Consider the following 23550-nt stretch of genomic DNA (forward strand, 5'->3'; position numbering starts at 1 on the left):
TCCATCCGCTATACACCGCTTTATCCTCACGAGGGTCATGGGGGGTGCTGGAGTCTATCCCAGCTGACTCGGGTGAAGGCAGGGGACACCCTGGACAGGTCACCAGTCTGTCACAGGGCTACATATACAGACACACAATCACACTCACATTCACACCTACGGACAATTTAGAGTAACCAATTAACCTCAGCATGTTTTTGGACTGTGGGAGGAAGCCGGAGGACCCGGAGAAAACCCACGCATGCACAGGGAGAACATGCAAACTCCGTGCAGAAAGATCCCAGGCCCAGGCCGGGATTTGAACCGGGATCTTCTTGCTGCAAGGCGAAAGTGCTAACCACTACGACACTGTGCAGCCTACACTGAAATTCTCCAAGACAAATGTTACAAAGTGGTTGCTGGAGTTATTTCAATCATGCAGATATTTATGGAAAATACTGAAATGTGTTGTGCTCATCCAGCCACAGAACTTTCATCCATATTTTACATCAAGAACTATTTTCCATACTGCCTGACCTTGCTCTGTTTTCTTTCTGCTTTTTTTAAGCTCAATGTTTTTTTATTATCCCTTAATGTTATCTCTGTAATAAGATTTTAACAAAATGCTCTTAAAATACACCAGGATGCAGGAAATAGGATCAATAATTTTCTAAATTTTCTGAGGGAGGGCCCACAGACCCCCCACCAGCATCACACACAAACCAAATCTCACTCTAAAGTCTGGTCACAAGATGGCAGCCCTGAATTATTGTCTTGTGAACAAAAGTCATGGCCACCGTGGCCTAAAACATCTACACAGTAAAGAATCTCTGAATAAATCTAAATCGGTCCAAAAAGTGAGAAAGCAATTTCTCAGTTTTATTTTTTAGCTGTTTGTGAAATTAAACATTCACTCACATCCTGTGCATCTCCTGGGGGCTAAGCCCCCCCGTCCATAAAACCGAGTGACGCCTCTGCCTAAGACTAAATTTTTTCCTTTTGGGTGGGGGTCGGACTACAATCTAGCCAATTAATAAGAAATTGAGATATCTGCCTTCACAAATTCAGAATGTAGATTATAGGAATACTAAAAAGGTCAGTAGGTGGTGGTAAGTACTCCATCTGACTACATTCAAAAAATGAACTTTGTGGGTTGTTGACTTTAATGTCCCTATACCAAATGTAATTAACACGTTTATGTTAGCTTTTAAAACTTAGTGCACTTTAGCAAGTTTAACTTAATTTGAAGACTTGTTACAGCCACATAAGCCAGTTACACAAGTACAATGAAACCGTGTTGCGTGAATCACAACCATACACACTAAGAATGTCCGAGACGTGTTTCCGTAGGCCAGACAATAAGCATGTTCAGAGGCACCATGAAGGTAAAGGCCAAAGGTTAACTGAAGGCATCATTGTATGGAAACATCCATCCATCTACCGCTTACTCCTCATTATGCCATATAGTCCTATTGTTGGTTTTATGGTCTCTTGATTTGGATTTGTGTCTAGAAAGTCACCAGCTATTTCAGAGGATGCCAAATGAGTGAATAGGCCCAATTTTTATTTTACTCTTTTAACATTGTAAAACATTGGGAAGAAAAATGTACAAAAATGGGAAATATTGACGTGATTTTAGATACATACTGTACATATGATTCCGTTAGTTTGAACTCCAGCAGCTGCAGGTTTGTTATCAAATGCTGTTTTGTTTCATTCAAGATAAATATGATGTTTCACTGAACCAAAGTATTTTAATTTGGAATAACTTAACTTCAGTGTGTGTTGACATAGTCAGGTTTAGAAAATCTACTTGAAACTACTGTCATTATTGGGCACCCCTATAGCTCAGTGGGTTGAGCGGGCGACCCACGTACAGGAACTGGTCCCCGATGCAGCGGCCGGGGTTTGGTTCCCGCTCGCGGCCCTTTGCTGCCTGTCTTCCCCCCCACTCTTCTCCCTTGTTTCCTGTCTTTCTGCACTGCACCTGTGAACAATGGGCGACAGAGAGAGAGAACTGTGGAAAACATTACCACCACCCCTGAGGGCCCCACAGTCCCTAGAGTCATTCAAGAAAGGGCTAAAGACATTCTTATTTAAGTTTTAATGTATTGCGACTGTTTTGATATGTTTCTTTTAATTTTATTTCACTACTGTAGCACTTTGAGATTTTGTATGTAAAGTGCATTATAAATTAAAGGCATTTTGTTATTATTATTATTATTATTATTGCACCTATCAAATAAAACTGAAAAGGCAAAAAATTAAAAAAGAAACTACTGTCAGTATAGCAATGAAACCCAATTCAGTAAACAAAATGCCAATTATTTACGTCAGTTAATTTGGAAGTACAAGGTGTGGTTTAAATGCTTTAACTAAATCCAGTAGAGTAACACAGGTCCAACAGTTAAGTTAGCTGAACACAGACCTGTTAATTAGGTCTAACTTGACCAGATAATGTTGAAATTATTCAGTGCAGTCTTGTTGTTTGTACACAATGTTGTTCTTGTCACATTAACACTATTATTAAATTAGGCCGAACACAACTCGGTTTCGTGGAAATTGTTGACATAACTGTATTAAGTAATTCCAACAAATTATTTTTTTGAGTGTACTTCCAGTGACAAGATATACTGTATTTCACTTGCCTCCAAATGGCACAGGCTCTGTAGATAGAAAATAACATTATACACACGTGGACAAAATTGTTGGTACCCCTCAGTTCAAGAAGGAAAAACCCACAATTCTCACTGAAATCACTTGAAACTCACAAAAGTAACAATAAATAAAAATTTATTGAAAATTAAATAATCAAAAACAGCCATTACTTTTGAATTGTTGATTAACATAATTATTTAAAAAAACAAACTAATGAAACAGGCCTGGACAAAAATGATGGTACCTCTATAAAAGATTGAAAACTATTTGACCAGAGTGACATGATTAACTCAGGTGTGTCATTTAATTGACATCACAGGTGTTTCCAAACTCATAATCAGTCAGTCTGCCTATTTAAAGGGAGACAAGTAGTCACCTTGCTGTTTGGTGAAAAGGTGTGTACCACACTGAACATGGACAACAGAAAGCGAAGGAGAGAATTGTCCCAGGACATCCGAAAAAAAATTATAGACAAACATCTTAAAGGTGAAGGCTATAAGACCATCTCTAAACAGCTTGAAGTTCCTGTGACAACAGTGGCTCATATTATTCAGAAGTTCAAGACCCACGGGACAGTAGCCAACCTCCCTGGACGTGGCCGCAAGAGGAAAATTGATGACAAATTGAAGAGACGGATCGTTGGAATTGTATCCAAAGAGCCCAGAGCAACCTCCAAAGAAATTAAAGGTGAACTCCAAGGCCAAGGTACATCAGTGTCAGATCGCACCATTCGTCGTTGTTTGAGCCAAAGTGGACTTCATGGGAGACGACCAAGGAGGACACCACTGCTGAAAAAAACTCATAAAAAAGCCAGACTGGAATTTGCAAAAATGCATGTTGACAAGCCACAAAGCTTCTGGGAGAATGTCCTTTGGACAGATGAGACCAAACTGGAGCTTTTTGGTAAGGCACATCAACTCTATGTTCATAGACTCAAAAACCAAGCATAGGAAGAAAAGAACACTGTCCCTACGGTGAAACATGGAGGAGGCTCAGTAATGTTTTGGGGCTGCTTTGCTGCATCTGGCACAGGGTGTCTTGAAAGTGTGCAAGGCACGATGAAATCTGAAGACTATCAAGGCATTCTGGAGAGAAATGTGCTGCCTAGTGTCAGAAAGCTTGGTCTCAGTCGCAGGTCATGGGTCTTCCAACAGGACAACGATCCAAAACACACAGCCAAAAACACCCAAGAATGGCTGAGAGAAAAGCGTTGGACTATTCTAAAGTGGCCTTCTATGAGCCCAGATCTGAATCCCATTGAACATATGTGGAAGGAGCTGAAACATGCCATTTGCAGAAGACACCCATCAAACCTGAGACAACTGGAGCTGTTTGCTCATAAGGAGTGGGCCAAAATACCTGTTGACAGCTGCAGAACGCTCATTGACAAATACAGAAATCGTTTAATTGCAGTGATTGCCTCAAAAGGTTGTGCAACAAAATATTAAGTTATGGGTACCATCATTTTTGTCCAGCCCTATTTCATTAGTTTGTTTTTTTAAATAATTATGTTAATCAACAATTCAAAAGTGATGGCTGATTTTGATTGTTTAATTTTCAATAAATTTTTATTTATTGTTACTTTTGTGAGTTTCAAGTGATTTCAGTGAGAATTGTGGGTTTTTCCTTCTTGAACTGAGGGGTACCAACAATTTTGTCCACGTGTGTAACTAGGGCTGAACCCCAATATCTGAATATTCGGACCCCATACCCCCCACCCCTCGCTGTATCACGTGGACCTACCAAGCCTGACGTCATGCTTCACTTTGGCCGTGTTAGTAAACAGAAGACAGAAGCTGAAGATGGAGATATCCATGCACATACTATGCTAATGTTGTTGGACTCCGAAGCAACATCAAACTTCTCAAAAATGCCTCCATTTTTTCATTCCGTCTGCTACGTGTGTAGAGTTTGTGCCACTATGCTGCCACAGGTTGTATGTGGTCATGTGACCGCATGGTCCTGTCTGATGAAACGGAGTCACGTGACGATTGTTGCTTTGTCTGATTGGTGAAACACAGTCATGTGGTAGATCCACTGGGGGCATCACTCCGGCAAAATAAAGCATATCTAATGTGGTAAATAAAATAGTAAAGAGTTGAATGCAGCCCAGTGTAATGGAGTAAGAGTAGTGTTTCTTCACAAATCTACTCAAGTAAAACTTAAAAGTATGACAGAGGAAAACTACTCTCAGAAGTACATTTTTTTTCATAAAGTTACTTAAGTAAATGTAACGGAGTAAACATAACTCGTTACTACCTAGGGGTGGACTGGCCATCTGGCATACCAGGCAAAGTCTGGGTGGAACGATGCCTAGTAGGGGCTGATCAACAGGTTCGCCCGGACCAGTACAGTAAATTGTAATGGCTTTTCCAGTGTTTACGGCATTGGTTGATCAGCTCAGGAAACACATAGACCAATTACGTACGAGTTCAGACATCCCACGTGATGCTCCTCAGCCATTGAAGTCTCTGTATTGCAGACACTGAAGTTTAACGGCTAAACATCAAAGCTCTGCATTCAGAAAACAGTTGAAAGGGACAGAGGAGAGGAGAACAGACCAAATAGAGGGACAAATAACGTGACACAGAGAAGAAAGTAATCCTGCACATGCCGACTATGTTCGACTAAACAGGCAGCTTTTCAAGTATGAACATAATCACAACTAAATATGGTTCCAGACTCCCCATCAAGCTCCACTTGTGTCTGAGAATGACCCTGACACCATTCAGACCAGATTCAAAATACTGGCAGCTGCAGCTCAGTTCTCCCATTAAGCAGAAGAGATATTGCTTATTATTATTATTATTATTATTATTATTATTATTATTATTAGATTTAGGTATTATTTAAGATGTATATGAGTTGATTCAGGTTGTTCAGTCATTATTTTGAAGTTTTGCACTCTATTTTAAGATGTACAGTTATATCAAAAGTTATTTACTAATAAATGTTGTTAAAATGTTTTAAAACCATACTGAATTTATTTGATTTTGACAGTTAAGATAAGATAACAAATCCTTTATTACTCCCCACTTCAGGGGAAATTTCTAGTGTTACAGCAGCAAAAATCTTTCAGAGCAGCACCAACCAACAATGTGTACAAGAATTAAGAATGAAAAATGAATACAGTGCTACTTCACTATAAGTGACATCAGCATCAAGTGCCTTGTGGAATAAATGTAACTGTAAAAGTGCAGAAAATGCCAGCAGTGCAAGGAATTGTGCAAATTTTCCTGTGGTTTAAGATAATCATAAATAATGGATTACATTTATATAGCACTTTTCTGGGCACTGGATCCATTATTCATTCACTCACACATTCTCACTCTGGTGGTGGTAAGCTACATTTGTAGCCACAGCTGCCCTGGGGCAGACTGATGGAAGCGTGGCTGCCAATCCACGCTTACAGCCTCTCCGACCACCACCAACATTCACACACCAGTGTGTACAAAGAGTGGGAATCGAACGGCCACCCTTTCGATCATTGGACAACCCGCTCTACCACCTGATCCACAGCTACCCTGATATAAGGTGATATGATATGGTCCAGTTTATGTCAACATCAGCCACTGATACTGATGTTGTACAGTCTTACAACAGATGGAATGAATGACCTGCAATAGCGCTCCTTCTTACAGGGTGGATGTCTCATTCTGCTGCTGAAGGAGCTGCTTAGAGACCCCACAATGTTATTGATTGCATGTAGACACTAATAAAACTACTAGGTTGCATCCACATATATCAGACTAATTCAGTTACACATTATGATGTTCTGGGCCTTTGCTTTAATACATTTTCTTTGACTGGACCACTTTGAATTTTAGTTGAATGTCTCTGTTGCAATTTTTTTTTACCAACAAGTTTGTGTAGGTCTCTAAAGATGTTTTTGATTTTTTTTTTTTATAAAAAAATCCGACCTTTCTGTCAGTTTTTTCCTTGCATTCAAAAATTAGTGCTTGATTCAGTCAACTGATAATGTTGTGGGCCGGTCTCTGCCAAAATTGCCAGGGCTGATTTTTTGCACCAGTCCACCCCTTTACTACCCACTTCTGGAAATGACACAAAGTCCAAGTGATTAGATTTTAGCCGTGATGCGACTTGTAGTCTGGATCCACAGATTTTTTAAAAAAGATTTCTGTATGTCTGTGTCACTGTAACCGTGACAACAATGGACTCACCTGCAGCTGGATCTCAACGTCTTTCTAAGACCCGCCTCTACTCTACTCCCCATTGGCTAGTGATATTAGTTTGGTTGAGAGCAAAAGTTGCATTCCCCTCATTCCATTGGTACATGAACTCGACTGACAATGTGGTCCTATCTTTTTTTTCCAGCCAAACACCAGCACAGCACACCGGAAATCTGACACGGTTGTTTACACACTTCAGGACGCAGTTTGATGATGTGATCATTTGCACGCTGGTGAATGCTGGCAAAATCCAGACATTATTTTATCGGTTTTCTTGGTAGACAAACAATTAAAAAAAAACTGTCAAGTTCATCCACCCCAGACTGTCATCCATGTCTTTATGGACCTTGCTTTGTGCACTGGTGCACAGTCATGTTGGAAGAGGAAGGGGCCAGCTCCAAACTGTTCCCACAAAGTTGGGAGCATAGAATTGTCCAAAATGTCTTGGTATGCTGAAGCATTCAGAGTTCCTTTCACTGGAACTAAGGGGCCAAGCCCAGGTCCTGAAAAACAAGCCCACACCATAATCCCCCCTCCACCAAACTTTACACTTGACACAATGCAGTCTGACAAGTATCATTCTCTTGGCAACCGCCAAACCCAGACTGATCCATCAGATTGCCAGATGGAGAAGGTGATTGGTCACTCCAGAGAAGGCGTCTCCACTGCTCTAGAGTCCAGTGACGGCGTGCTTTACACCACTGCATCCGACACTTTGCATTGCACTTGGTGATGTACGGCTTGGATGCAGCTGCTCAACCATGGAAACACATTCCATGAAGGTCTCTGCTGAAGCTCTGTTTTTGAGCTGATCTGAAGGCCACATGAAGTTTGAAGGTCTGTAGCCATTGACTCTGCAGAAAGTTGGCCACCTCTTGGCACTATGCGCCTCAGCATCCTCTGACCCCGCTCCGTCAGTTTATGTGGCCGACCACTTCATGGCTGAGTTGCTGTCGTTCCCACACACTTCCACTTTCTTATAATACAGCTGACAGTTGACTGAGGAATTTTTAGGAGCGAGGAAATGTCACGACTGGATTTGTTGCACAGGTGGTACACTATCACAGTTCCACACTGGAATTCACTGAGCTCCCGAGAGCGGCCCATTCTTTCACTAATGTTTGTAAAAGCAGTCTGCATGCCCAGTGCTTGATTTTATACACCTGTGGCCATGGAAGTGATTGGAACACCTGATTGTGATTATTTGGATGGGTGAGCAAATACTTTTGGCAATATAGTGTACGTATATATATACTTATATATATATATATATATATATATATATATATATACTTACTTTGTGTATTTACCTGGAGGGCACGGAAGTTATTGTCCTCTGAAGGGGGCCTGGCAGAAAAAAAATTGAGAAGCCCTGCCCTACTAGGAACTCTAAGAACAGCTTTAATTGAAGTTGAGGAAACTCGCCTACCTTCTGACAGCCTCCATCCAAATTCCTGTCCTGTTTTCTCTGACAGTTAACCATTTGGATAGTCCTTTAGCTGAGTTGCCCTTTCAGTCAGTTTTTTCAGTCAATTTCCTTAAAATGATCAGGGTAAGTTACGGTATTATGTGTAGAGTTTAGGATGAAACCTCCAGGAATAAATTTAGAAAAATCTCATTCACACAATTGCCCAACTTCTTATTACCATCAGTTGTTATTGGAAGCTAATTAAAAGTCCAACCTCTTTTTAGTTGCTTGTGTTTTTCTAACAACAACAGAGATTCCGTGGACACACACCTCACACTGTTCCCTTCATGTTTGACACAGATGAGACTGTTCCGTTACCTGAACCCATCGGATATTACCAACAGAAACTTCAGTCAACCTTCCGTGACAAATTTCGGTGCGTGGCAGAGGGATGTGCAGCAGATAAGCAGCTTCTGGTTGATACCTACACAGAGCTGTACATCATTGCTGGCCGAGACGTGCACGTCAACACACAACATGAGGTCCTACAGATTGACAAGGTGTGGAAGCCATCAGATACAGAGAAACAGATCCAACCCAGTGACATTTTCAATCATCCTTCTGGAAAAGACATACCCATCAGAACAGTGCTGACCAATGGGATTGCAGGGATTGGAAAAACATTCCTTGTGCACAAGTTTGTGTTGGACTGGGCCGAAGAAAGAACCAATCATGACGTGCATCTTATTTTCCCATTTACTTTCCGTGCCCTGAATTCACTGCAGGGAAAAGAGTTTGGTTTGGCAGAGCTCATTCATGTCTGTATCCCAGAAACTAAAGGTGTCACAGAGAAGGCTCTGAATGACATCTTTACAGCTCTGGAGTCATCAGGAAACAGCAGCTACCACAAGAGCAGATTCAAACTGCTGTTTGTGTTTGATGGACTGGATGAGAATTGCCTTCATCTGGACTTTGATGTCAATGACATTCACTCCGTGGACGTAACAAAGTCAACTAAAATAGAAGTCCTGGTGAGGGAACTTATCAGTGGAAAACTGTTGCCCTCGGCTCGCCTCTGGATAACCACACGACCTGCAGCAGCCAATCAGATCCCTCTTGACTGTGTGGACATGGAGACAGAGATCAGAGGGTTCACCGACCTACAGAAGGAGAAGTACTTCAGGAAGAGATTCAGAGATGAGAAGCAGGCCAAGAGCATCATCTCCCACATGAAGACATCACGAAGCCTCCACATCATGTGCCACATCCCAGTGTTCTGCTGGATCACTGCTACAGTTCTGGAGAAGCTGCTGAAAAAGAGAGAGAGAGAGGAAGAAGATCTGCCCAGAACCCTGACTGAGATGTACATCCACTACCTGGTGGTTCAGATCAAAAAGAAGGTGAAGCATGAAGGAGGAAAAAAGACAGCTCCACAGTGGAGTCCAGACAGCAGGAGGATGATTGAGTCTCTGGGAAAACTAGCTTTTAATCAGCTGCAGAAAGGAAAGCTGATCTTCTATGAGTCCGACCTGACAGAGTGTGGCATCGATCTGGAAGAAGCCTCAGTGTACTCAGGAGTGTTCACACAGATCTTTCAAGAGGAGAAAGGGCTGTACCAGGACAAGGCATTCTGCTTCGTCCATCTGAGTGTTCAGGAGTTTCTGGCTGCTCTTCATATCCATCAGACCTTCATCAACTCTGGAATCAACCTGCTGGAAGAACAACAAACAACATCCCGTTGGTCTGAACTATACCAAAGTTATTTAACAGTTTTCTACCAAACAGCTGTGGACGAGGCCTTAAAGAGTCCAAACGGACACCTGGACTTGTTCCTGCGCTTCCTCCTGGGTCTGTCACTGCCGACCAATCAGAATCTCCTACGAGGCCTGCTGACACAGACAAGAAGTAGCTCACAGACCAATCAGAAAACAGTCGAGTACATCAAGGAGAAGATCAGTGAGAATGTGTCTGTAGAGAGAAGCATTAATCTGTTCCACTGTCTGAATGAACTGAACAATGTTTCTCTAGTTGAGGAGATCCAACAGTCCCTGAGATCAGGACGTCTGTCCACAGATGAACTGTCTCCTGCTCAGTGGTCAGCTCTGGGCTTCATCTTACTGTCATCCGAAGAACATCTGGACGTGTTTGACCTGAAGAAATACTCTGCTTCAGAGGATGTTCTTCTGAGGCTGCTGCCAGTGGTCAAAGCCTCCAAGAAAGTTCTGTAAGTAGTTGGAGACTGAAGATACTTTTTCATTTTGCTGCTGTTTCATCAGTATAATCTGCTTTTTTTTCTCTTCAGACTGAGTGGCTGTAATCTGTCAGAGAGAAGCTGTGGAGCTCTGTCCTCAGTCCTCAGCTCCCAGTCCTCCAGTGTGACAGAGCTGGACCTGAGTAACAACAACCTGCAGGATTCAGGAGTGGAGAGTCTTTCTGCTGGACTGGAGAGTCCAAAATGTAAACTGGAAGCTCTCAGGTCAGGGCTAATCAACCTGTTCAACTGATGACCATTTAAAATGTGTTTTTATTCATGATGAGCAGAACAGCTGAGGTGGGAAGTTTTCTGTATTTATATGACTGAAATCAGTTCTGTTACAGACCTTTAGCATTAGTTTCTCTTAATGAGGCCTCTTCCACTATAGGAACTGAACAACCTGGAACCTGCATCACAGAAACCAGAACCTGTAAGAACCTGTGAAGCCTTTGTTCCAGATTCTCTTTTAGTTTCCACTGTTTTACAAAACAGAATCTTTCAGGCAGATTTTTATGAAAAGGAAACACCAGAACAAACATTTGATGTTCAGTTTGTTTAATCATTGAACTCAGTTCAGCTGTTGGACAGGAAGCAGGAATGAGAAGATGTGGAGAACAATGTCTGGGCAAGTACTTCAGAACTCATGTGTGACCAAGACAATAATTTCAGGAGAGGAAGATGTGAATGCTGACCGTTCTTCATGGGCCTCCGACCAAAATTCCCAGATCAACTCTCCAGGCAGCAGATCAGATTAGTTTTCAACGTCTCTGGATTTCCACATTTTGGATGTCGATGGGAGAGAGAATAGAATAGAATAGAACAGATGGTCTGCTGCACAGCTACTGAACCACACCAAGCAGCAGGAGATCAAGAGGTTTCCTGTGGTCGACCTAAAGAAGTTGGTCTGCAGGTGTTGAGGAGGTGAGTCAGGTTCACAGTCTCTGTTGGGCCTCCAGCACCTGATGGGAGACCTTAGTGGACCAGTGTGATCAGCAGAGATGTGGACTGAAGACATGAAAGATGAAAGAAAGCACCATATTATTTCTACCTCCTTCCTGTGGATACAGATAGCAGAGGACTTGGTGTGCTTTAATCTCCTGAAATTCACCGTAGCTTTCTTGGTTTTTGTTGTGTTTCCATCCAGACTGTTATCAGATCACCATTCTGTCAGATGATGAACCTCCTCTCTGTAGACTGTCTCATTCTTGTCCATCATCAGTCCTACTATGGAGGTATCATCAGACATTTAGAGGATGGTGTTGTTGGGGTGGATGGAGGAGCAGTAATGTGTGAAGAGGAAGTCTAGCATAAGTCTGAGGACACAAAGCCCTGAGATGTTCCAGTGTTCAGGATGAGAGTAGATGAGATCTGGTACTCCACCTGATGTTCTGAGGTCAGTTTCTCAGGAAGTCCAGCATCCATATGCACCATGAACTACCTAGCCCAGGCTGCTCAGTTTCTGGACCAGTCTGTGTGGAGTATTGTGGTAAATGCTCAGTTCAAATCCACAAGCAGCTTCCTTCCATGTGTGCTCTTGTGGTCCAGATGTGTCAGGGCTGTGTGTAGATCTGTTCTGATTGGATCCTCTGCTGTTCTGTTTGCCGGAAATGCAAACTGACTGAGGTCGGCGGGATGGCAGATTTATTATAAAGGAGGATCAGTCTCTTAAAACATCTGGTGATGATGGAGGTTATAGCAACTGGAGGTAGCTGTTCAGGTAGTTCCCTATGCTTTTCTTGAGGACAATTGTGGCCCATTTAAAGCAGGTGTGGAGTACAGACTGTTGATGTATGAGGTTGAAGATGGTGGTAAATACTTCTAACTGTTCTGCATCAGCCAGGGTGAATCTGCCCTGATGTTGTTGGAGCTTTATGGGATTATTTTTTCTGGTCGTGCAGGATAGATGCTGTGGTCTCTGTTAATTTGGTCAAAGTAAACAAAGAAGACGTTCAGAGAGTCTTGGAGAGTTCTGTCTGCAGGGTTTGTGGCTGTGTAGCTGTCCCTTGTAACCGATGAAAGTCTGTATCTCCTGCCACATTCACATGAAGCTGCTGTTCTAAAAATGTCTTTCTATGTGCTGTTTGTATCAGTGCTCTGTCTCTGATGATCCTCTCCAGGCTCCACTGTGTCTCGTTGTTGGTTTGATGGTTCCTTGTTTGAAGGCAGAGTCTGGTTCTCTCAGCAGGGTTCACACTTCACTGTTAGGCCACAGTTTCTGGTTTGGAAATACTTGAACAGATTTTGTTTCAGTCACTTTCTCAGCACAACAGTTTATATCTGAAAGAACAGCTGCTGTGTTTCCCTCCAGGTCCTCTGATTAAACACCTCCCACTGGACACTGGAGAGTAAGAGTGACTGCTGGTCTGGAGGGGTTAGCCTTTAGTCTAGCATGGTTCCTGGCTCTCTTCCCTCTCTTTTGTTTATTTTCGAACTGCTTGCTCTTCCTCCTATCTCAGTTAACTGCTGGCGTAGTCTCCAGTAGTATTCTGTACTGGCGTGATGTGTCCAAATCACAACCAAGACTCATAATTTAACAATATTCAATGACCTGATGCTCAGTAAAGTCTCTCAGCTGTAAGTTTTGTGGAATGTGTTGGACAGGCAAACTGTCGCTCTCGCTGTCTTCTGGAGGGACCGAGGCATCCATGTGCTACCATCTTTTTTTTTTGGTTGTTGTTTTTATTTACTTTATTTCAAACAGTCAATTGAAAATGGCGGACTTCCAGTTACGTTTAGGATATGGGTGCTGCTGACTTTTTGTTCAGCTTGATGTGCTGCATATGCCTATCAAATTTTGTAGCTGTAGGTGAAACGTGCTGCCTGCAGTAGATGTTACAAACTTTCCAGGTAGCGCGATTGAGTCATTTTGGCTCACACCTATGCAATTTCCCTAAAACATCAACTTTTTAAAACTTTTTTCTGTGCAAAGCATCACGCATTTTCAAATACTTTTTGGCCGTCAAATTTGAGTTTCAAGAAACGGGAAAATAATTCACAATCGGGTTTCACCATGTAGTGCTCGGACCCAATGAAGGAACCTGAACAACAAGGACTAGAGATCAGAAAATGTTTGTTCTGTGACATCAGAAATGTAACATAGTCTCTGAAGATGGTGGAACATCTCTGCAGAAATGTGTTTTCTTCATGCTGAGGAGGATTAACCCTTAAAAAGCCGGGACCGAGTATACTCGGTTCACGCTTACTTGTACACACAGCCGAAACCGAACATTCTCGGCTCAACACACGTGACTTGTTTATGATTGCTAATTAACATACCGGTAAAATATGCACACACCCGTATGTTTAAGTCGACCAATGGTAAGATATAAACATTGGCCCCAAATTTGCTTATTTCAAACGATAAAGCCGTATGAGCCGTTATAACGAAGCTGCAATTACAAAACTCTTATCGGGGCCGCATACCGACCGAAATTCAATATGGCGAACATCTACGACAATGCGACCTCGCAAGACTTGATCCATATTTTTATGGATTAGGTGGTTTTGTATGTTTTAGTATATGTACTTCTCCAGAAACATGGCCTTGTAAGGGTTAAATCTATCATCAAAAATAAAAGTGGACATAGAAAGTAGTGAAACCATCCAGCATCACAGTAATGAAAGATGTACTGACCTTTATTGGATTCATTTCTTGCTGTTTGACTTGTATGCTTCATTTACTAAATCTAAACTGTCTGTTTTTTAATCAGATCAAAGACTTTACTGCTCAGCTTCAAAGTAATCTGATTACTGTAATGTGCTACACTTTGGATTATTTTCACATTTAAATAATATTACAGAGGACTGTCCTCACCGCTGCTGTATGATGGACATAGTGGGATGTATTTGTTGTTAAATTCACTGCTGTCTTTTCAATAGGACAGAATATACTGAACTTAATGTTTTACTTCTTTTCTTATCTTTGTCTCTTCAGACTGAGTGGCTGTAATCTGTCAGAGAGAAGCTGTGGAGCTCTGTCCTCAGTCCTCAGCTCCCAGTCCTCCAGTGTGACAGAGCTGGACCTGACTAACAACAACCTGCAGGATTCAGGAGTGGAGAGTCTTTCTGCTGGACTGGAGAGTCCACACTGTAAACTGGAAGCTCTCAGGTCAGGATTCACACTTTGAAACTGAAAGAAAATGTAAGATTGATTCTTGATTTGCTTCAGAAACATCAAATCTGGACCAAAATGTAGCTGAAAGCCAAAGAAGAAAACAAAGAGTGAGAAACATCCATCCAAGTGTTGTCCATCAGGTTTGTGTTGTTTTGTGTGTGCAGGCTGTCAGGCTGTCTGGTCACAGAGGAAGGCTGTGCTTCTCTGGCCTCAGCTCTGAGCTTCAAGACCTCAAATCTGAGAGAGCTGGACCTGAGCTACAACCATCCAGGAGACTCAGGAGAGGAGATGCTGAGAGTTAAAGTGGAGGATCCACACTGTAGACTGAAAACTCTCAGGTACAGACAGACCTTTGAAGGAACCTTTTAGCATAGCTTAGCTCAAAGACAGGAAGCAGAGTGAACTGTTAGCCTGGCTTAGCTCAAAGACAGGAAGCAGAGTGAACTGTTAGCCTAGCTTAGCTCAAAGACAGGACGCAGGATGAACTGTTAGCCTAGCTTAGCTCAAAGACAGGAATCAGGATGAACTGTTAGCCTAGCTTAGCTCAAAGACAGGAATCAGGATGAACTGTTAGCCTAGCCTAGCTTAGCTCAAAGACAAGAAGCAGGCCAAACTGTTAGCCTCGCTCCATGAACAGAGGAAGCATCAATGAGTAAAGCTGAATAATGAGTGTAAATTGAGCTGGAACGTGACGAGCACAGGACAGGACTTTAGAGATGCTGCATTCAGGTGTCTGTGTCTCCATGTTGGACTGGTCCTTTATCAGTGGAACAGTGTGAGAGCCATGTAACGTCCATGTGTGCTGCTGAAAGAGTCTCTGCTGCTCTGACCGTCCTCCTCCTTTCAGGGTGACGCCTGCTGGAGTCCGATGGTTGACACCAGGTCTGAGGAAGTGTAAGTGTGTTTGAATGGATTGATGGAAACAAAGCAGCACATTCAAGCATCTTCAAAGTGTCACATCTCTGAGGTCATCATCAAAGCTTTAATACTGATCACATGATCCATCAATAACTGCAGCTGTGTTGTGTTTGTTCTCTCCATCAGATTCCTGTCAACTCACAGTCGACACAAACACACCACACAGAATCCTCCAACTGTCTGACGACAACAGGAAGGTGACACTTGTGGAGGAGGTTCAGTCGTATCCTCATCATCCAGACAGGTTTAACTGGCCCCAGCTGCTGTGTGGAACTGGTCTGACTGGTCGCTGTTACTGGGAGGTGGAGTGGAGAGGAAAGGTTCTGATATCAGTGAGTTACAGAGGAATCAGAAGGAAAGGAGACAGAGATGACTGTATGTTTGGATTTAATGATCAGTCCTGGAGTCTGATCTGCTCTGATGATGGTTACTCTGTCAGACACAATAACAGTCTAACATCCATCAGGTCCTCCTCAGTCTCTCACAGAGTTTCAGTTTATGTGGACGTTGATGCTGGAACTCTGTCCTTCTACAGAGTCTCCTCTGACTCTCTGATCCACCTCCACACCTTCAACACCACATTCACTGAAACTCTCTATCCTGGATTTGGGTTCATGTGGTTGCCAGGTTCCTCAGTGGTTCTGAGTTGAGTTTAACGGTTGCTAATTTGCGGTTGAGGGATCTGAGGACTGCCTTGAAAGTTCTGCATGATGTTCTACAGAAATATTACGTGATTCTCAGGGTTGAACACTTGGAGAGGATGTCTAGGAAAGCTGTAATGCAGAAATGAAGGGCTACAGTGCAGCGAGAACAGTCAGCTCCAGTTTAAAGACTGCTGTAGCTCCGTCAGCCACTAGGGGGCATCAGTGTCTTCACAACCAACCGTCAGCTTGTTGCAGCTGAGGTCATGGAGGGTCACACTGCATCACTGCTCTGAGTTTCCTCATTATAAAGCTTCTCTCTTCCACCAAGTATGAAACCAGGACATACCGCTATTTGAACATAACCTAAGACCTGTAAAATCAAGACTAAAAGACATTGCTTTTTCAGTGTGTTTTGAGCAACAGGTTTTTACAGTTTTAATGTGAAGCTGCACAACATTGTGAAGCGCTTTTTTCATTTAGTCAACTATCTGCCTTTTCATAAGAAAAAAGAAATCAACGTTTTAGCTTGAAATTGTGAGGTAAAGGTCATAATTGTGACCCAGTAAGTGAAGCTGAGGATATTTAATTAAACTAGTTGCTCACAGTTTTGTCTAACTAAATCAAAAGAATCAGTGCTTTCATCTTGTGTGACTTTTAATGTGTTTTGTTTTTGTGGACTACACACTCAGGAATGTCATCATTTAGCTTTTTTGTTGCTCTTTTCACGTTGTCTTGGGTTTGATCTGCTTCATAATCCAGAGACAGTTTGATATTTCCTCTGGATTTGATGATAATCACAACAGAACTAATGCTGGAGGATGTTTCAGCATCTATTTGTCAACTTGTTGTAGTTTTAAAGGTTCATTCTACCCAAAATACTACCTTCTGTCCAAGTAGTTGTAGTTTAAAAGTTTACTCCACATACATAGTACTTAGTAGAAGGTTTATTCTCCCAAAAAATACCACTTTCTATGCAACTAGTTTACGTTTTAAAGGTTCATTCCACCCAAAATTCTACTTTCTGTTCAAGTACTTCTAGTTTTAAGGATTTATTGCGTCCATAATTCTACTTTCTGTCCAGGAGCTTCTTTGGAAATGTAGACTAAATGAGCACGATTTCAGCCAAACTGTTTATTGTTCTTATCTTGGTGTGCAGTAACTCTGTTTTTAATCTCTGGACTGTGACATTCAGGATGCTAGCTTAGAATCATTTTCAACATTTTTAATCAATAACTGATTTTTTAACACTAACTGAACACAGTGGACATTTGTTCTGTATTAGTGTTGCTGTTTTAGTCAATATTATGGGTCTGCAGCAGAAGTCCTTCTAGTTTTAAGGGTTTATCGCATGTAAAATACTGCTTTCTGTGTAAATATTTTGAGTTTTAAAAGTTTATTCTTCCCTAAATATTACTTTTTGTTCAAATACTTACAGTTTTAAAGGTTTACTCCGCATAAATAATACTTTTCTGATCAACAAATTATGGTTTTAAGCGTTTATTCCAACCAAAATATATTTTTTTGCTCTCTGTTCATACTGTGTTCATTGTTTCTTTTATTTCTGTATATTTTGATTCTGTGCTTGTTGTTTTTATGGTTTTATGCCCTGAATGTTATTATTGTTTGTGAAGCAGTACCCCTCTTAATCCGTCCCAAATTTCTCCCACAAGAGACAAATAAAGAACTTTGATTTGACTTGACTTTGAGTTTTGAATGATTATTACATCCAAAATACTCCTTCTGTCCAAATACTTGTAGTTTTAGAGGTTTATTGCACATACGTAGTACTTTTCTGATCAGCAGCTTTTGGTTTTAAAGGTTCATTCTACCAAAAAATACCACTTTCTAAGTAATTTGAGTTTTAAAAGTGTATTCTACCCAAAATACTACTTTCTGTCCAAGTCTTTGTAGTTTTAAAAGTGTTTATTGAATCAAAGTACTACATTTTTTTTTGCAAGTAGTTGCAGTTTTAAAGGTTTCCTCCACACACAGTACTTTTCTCTTCCCCAAGTTGTGGTTTTAAAGGTTCATTGTACCAAAAATAACACTTTCTGTCCATGCAATTTGAGTTTTAAGGGTTCATTCTACCCAATATCCTGCTTTCTGTTCAAGAATTTCTAGTTTTAAGGGTTCCTTGCATACAAAGTACTACTTTCTGTAAAAGTAATTTGAGTTTTACAGGTTTATTCGACCTAAAATGGTTCTTTCTGTTCAAGTACTTGTAACTGTAAAGGTTTACTCCACATCAATAGTACTTTTCTGATAAACAGGTTGTGGTTGTAAAAGTTTATTCCACACAAAATATTACTCTGTCCAAGCAATTCAAGTCAGTGAGGTTATGGATACTAGTTTAAAATCATTTTGTTTTTAATCAATAACTGATTTTTCCTGTGGATTTGGTGATGATCACAGCAGAACTAACTCTGGAGGACTTTTCAGCGTCTATTCGTCAGCTTGTTTTGGTATTTTTCGTCTCTTTAGGGATGAGAAATTGATAATTCGGCTTAAAAACGACGTCTGCGCTGCCAAGACCCGTCAAATGTAAAAGAGGAGGGAGAAGAAGGAGATTTAACCTCACTTCCTCTCGTTCTCTTCAGATGGAGTCGCTATCGTGTCATATTTTGTCAAATTACTCCCAATAATCTCTCCCACTCGTTTGGTTGGGTTTGTGCTCCGGCGGCGGCGATCCTTCCCCGCTGCTGGCGAACGTGGCCCCGGTGTTCACTGTAAATTGCTCAGTGGGTTGTTTTTAATGGGATTATAATGACAGTTATGGTTTGCAAGAATTGATGTTTGTGACTTTTACGAGGTGTGAGTGGAGGGGCGGGACCAGGCGGCTCATAAAGGCTGCAGGAATGTTAATTGGTCGAGGCCACTGCTGCCCTCTTTGTTCTGCTGCTCACACTGGGCTTCTGTTGCCCCGTTAAAGGCCAAAGAACTGATTTAAAATCTGTGACTTTAACCTCCTGCACCTCCCCGACACGCACACATGTACGTACACGAAGTCACCCCCCCGACTCCCGTTCTTTCTTCAAGGTTTTCCTTCCCACTCCTGCAGAAAAATGGACGCTTCGCCTCCCTCATTTCCTTCGTGTTGCCCTCCCCCCGCTGGGTTTGATCCAGTGCTGGGGGAGTAAATTTATCACACTTTTCCTCCTGTGGCCACACGGGGAGGTTTCTGAAAAACCAAAAAGGAGGATTTGTGTCGGCGACTCATTTTTCATTCTTTGGAAATGTTGAATAAATGAGGACAGTTTTGCCCAAACCGTCTATTTTTATTATCTTATAGGAAACAACTTATGGTTTTAAAGGTTTATTGCATCCAAAATACTACTTTCTGTTGAAGTAGTGGTAGTTTCAAAGGTTTTCTCCACATAAATACTACTTTTCTGATCAATACGTTATTGTTTTAGTGGTTTATTCAACCCAAAATAATCTTTTCTCTTCAAGTATTTTGAGTTTTAAAGGTTTACTCCGAATAAATAATACTTTTCTGATTAACAAGTTGTGGATTTAAAGGATGGGCGGGTGGGGTGGTGGGGTGCAGGGTTTTGGTGGGGGCTGGGGCGGGCGGGGTTGGGGCTTGGGTGGCGGGTGGGTCCTCTTGCTCTGGGCTGCCTGGGTTGGTTCTGGCGTGCTGGGGGTGTCAGTAGCCGCTCCCTCTTGTCTTTGGGGTCCGTATGGTATACGGTGGCCCCGGTTGCTCTCTGGGGGTGCCGCCCCATGGCTCCTGCGGCCCGGGGGGGGGACCCTGTCGGCTTGGCCCTGCATTGTTGTGATGGCTGTTCTGGGCTTCGGGGTCTTTCACACTTGCATGTGCATGTTTGCTCAGGTCCCACTAGCCCCTGTCGTGTTCCACTGTTGAGCAGTGATTGGACCCGCCAGAATGTGCTGAGACCAGGCGTGAACTAACCATGATGTCACCCGTTGGTTTCAACGCCAAGAAAATGAAGTCCGGTTTTTGCTACTTCCTGGTCGCCATTTTGGATTTTTTGGAGCCAGTGACGTAAAAAGCGTCATCAAACAGACTGGACCGGAGAGCAACTAGGGGCAGGATTGGCTGAGGACTCTCTTATCCCGCCCACATTTTACCGCAGAGGCTTCTGTTGCTGTCTATCAAGTATAGCCACGCCCCCTGGCTCCGCCAACTTTAACGATTTATTTAAAATTCAGTATTGATTTATTTTAAGATCGGCCACCTGAGCTCTCATTTTGACCATGAAAACTAACGGGAAAAAAATCCTGAGCTGTAGAACATCAGTCTATCAAATTTTATTTTTTCTAAAAATGAATTGGGGTCTATGGAGAAAAAGCTTTTTGGAGCCAACCCTAGTGGACGGCGTCATGTTGCAAGTTTTTGACACTTCCGGGTTGGCTTCAATTCTGGAGCCAGATGCTACGTCCACTTTATATACAGTCTATGGGTGAGACTCTCTCCAGAGTCTAATCTCACACTAAACCCACTCTCCTTTTCTCTAGTATCTTCTGGCCTATTCCACTCTATACTAACATGACACCCACAACTATGGTGTTCAGTACTGTCTTGTTATTTATTCTTTTTTTTTCTTTGTTTGGTTTTCTGTTTTTTTGTGTATGTGTTTGTTTGTTTGTCTTATTGATGGATAATTAATAGTCGGGAATAGCACAGCACCTGATATTCTTCAGATGTAATAGCACCGCTTGCTAGTCCCTGTCCCTGTCCCTGTCCATCCTGTTTCGTCCTGTCCACCCTTTGTTTCCCTTCACGTCACCACTGAGGTGTAGCACTGCCCTCCCTGGCTCTTAACAGGGAATTCTAATAAAGAATGTCAGCTTAGATTGCAGGGAGGGCTGGTGATGGTCACACACATGCACTAAATAATAAGACATTTGGCTGCAAGACTAAAATATGCATTAATCTCATAAAGTGTTGACACCCCTTCCATGGAGTTAAACAATGAGAATAAATGCAGACAAAAAAAAAAAAGAATGGATGGATGGTTTTTTGAAGGTTCATTCGATCAGAAATGGTACTTTCAGTTCAAGTAATTTCAGTTTTAAAGGTTTGTTCCATTACTTTCTGTCCAGGCTACTTTAGTTTTAAAGGTTTATTGCACCCAAAATACCACCTTTTGTCCAAGTAGTTTTAGTTTTAAAGGTTAACTCTACATACACAATGCTTTTCTGATGAACAAGTTATTGTTTATTCTAGCAAAATTACCCCCTTCTATCAAAGCAATTCGAGTTTTAAAGGTTTATTTCACCCAGAATACTACTTTCTGTGTAAAATACTTGTAATTTGAAAGGATAGCTGGAATAATGGATGATAATACTTTCTGATATAAGTTATGGTTTAAAAGGTTTATTTGACACAAAATACTACTTTTGTCCAAATAGTTTGAGTTTTAAAGGTTTATTCCACTCAAAATATCAAATGATAAAATATTGACAAATATCTGAAAATAAATTAACCTTATAGTTTATTTAAATACACTAAAAATAGTTGTAATTTTATGGTCATACATTGTAAAAGATCAACTTACTAGATCTTTAATATCGATTTTTCCTTATCATTCTTATTTACTTTTTTCTTAAATTTGTATTAGTTAATTTCAGTAATTTTTAAAAAGAGCTAAGTTCTGTAAATCAGCAGCTAATTCTATAAATGGTTTCCATAGTGTATGTTTGAAAAGTATTTAAATGATGACAAATAAAGAAATGTAGAATTTTATGTTTATTTTTCTTCATTTTTCTCATTATTTGGTACTTTTTTCTTACATTTGAACTAGTTAATCTCTGTAATTTAACAGAAAGGGGGTAAACATGTAAATTACCAGTAAATTGAAGTAAAAACTTTGATTTATTTGCAGTGTGGGTGTATGACTTGTCAGCTCTTTAGTTTGGTTTAACTTGAAGATTAAAGCTAGAACCATCTCGTCGTCCACTTTCCTCCTCATCTGGACATCAGAGGTCACGCGATGGATTTGAACCTGGAAAACCTGGAATCTTGGTGTCGAGGTTTCCACCGTGACGGATAGATTTGAGTCTATCTGGCCCAGTCCCTCCATAATTTCCTGGGGAAGTGTTCCTTTTAGAAGACAAGGTTGGAGCTGCCGGGGAGTGGGCTGATAAGACCTCAGGTTAAGATGAGGCTGGGGGGGAGGCGGCGTCCGACATGCTATCAGACGACCGGCCTCCAAGCAAACAAACAGCCCTGACCTCTCCAAACATCGGCAGCAGGGAGCAGCTGATAGTGGAGACGGATAGGTGGAGGCTGGGGATGGTGTAGGGAGGTAACGAACAGGGGCAAAGGGGCTCAAAGGGCAAGAATTACCCCAATGCCTCCCTGTCCGTTAGAAATCACAGGGTTGTGTGGGTGTGCAGTAGATTTTTAAATATGTTTTTTACATTTGTTGCACCCCTTCATCTTCAAAAATATCAATTACAACACAAAATATTAATTTAAATGCAAAGGAAGCTGGTACTTACAGGAGCCTTGTTTAATATTAAGTCTTTTTTGGGTCTGACAACACGGCGACCACTTGTTTACTCCAAAGCCAGTAAGACACCAGCAAAAGAAAACTTATGGACAGTTTAACCTGTAACACCATCACTTGTCTGTTACAGAAGTATTAGTTGGGTGGAAGAAACCTTGGAAAACAGAAAGAAAGTTCTATTTGACTGGAATAACTCTCTAAAACCATAACTTGGACTATTTGGGTAGAATAAACCTTTAAAACTACAAGAACATTGATCAAAAGTGTTATTTGTTTGGAATAACCCTTTAAAGCCAGTACTTATTAGCTAGAAAGTTGTGTTTGAGTGAAATAAACCTTTAAATCTATAAGAACTTAGACAGAACAATGTATTTTGGGTGGATTAACCCTTTTTTTTACTGCACTTGTATCAAAAGTCTTATTTTGTGTGAAATAAATCTTGAAAGCCAGGAGAACTGGAACAGGAGGTACTAATTGGGTGGAATAACTCCTTGAAACCATAATTTGGATGATTTGAGTTGAATAAACCTTTAAAATTATAAGTACTTTGACAGAACATAGTATTATTGGGTGGAAGAAACCTTTAAAGTCATTACTTGTTCACTAGAAAGTTCTATTTGAGTGAAATAAACCTTCAAAACTTCAAGTACTTGGACAAAAAGAAGCATTTTGGGTGAAATAAACCTTTAGAACCAAAACTCATTAATTGAAAAGGTATGATTTGGATGAAATACACCTTCTAAACTCCATTCACTTTGACAGAAAGTATTAACTTGATGGAATAAATCTTTAAAGCCACAGCTTGAGATCTAGAAAGTTGTATTTAGTGCAAAATAAACCTTTAAAACTATAAGTGTTGATACAGAAAATGGCATTTTGGATAAAATACACGTTTAAAACCATAACTCG

At 41.3% G+C, this 23550-nt stretch overlaps 1 protein-coding gene across 1 annotated transcript in view; it reads left to right on the forward strand.

Moving 5' to 3' along the window:
- LOC110971795 (NLR family CARD domain-containing protein 3-like) overlaps positions 1-17865 on the forward strand; it is a 203123-nt gene extending 185258 nt beyond the window's left edge. The window contains 1 exon segment of the mRNA XM_051937962.1: positions 15648-17865. Coding sequence (XP_051793922.1) covers positions 15648-16171 — 524 coding nt within the window. The 3' untranslated portion in view covers positions 16172-17865.
- The last annotated feature ends 5685 nt before the right edge of the window (positions 17866-23550 follow it).

The sequence above is a fragment of the Acanthochromis polyacanthus genome, chromosome 17 (assembly GCF_021347895.1).
Source record: "Acanthochromis polyacanthus isolate Apoly-LR-REF ecotype Palm Island chromosome 17, KAUST_Apoly_ChrSc, whole genome shotgun sequence".
In the NCBI taxonomy this organism is placed as follows: Eukaryota; Metazoa; Chordata; class Actinopteri; family Pomacentridae; genus Acanthochromis; species Acanthochromis polyacanthus.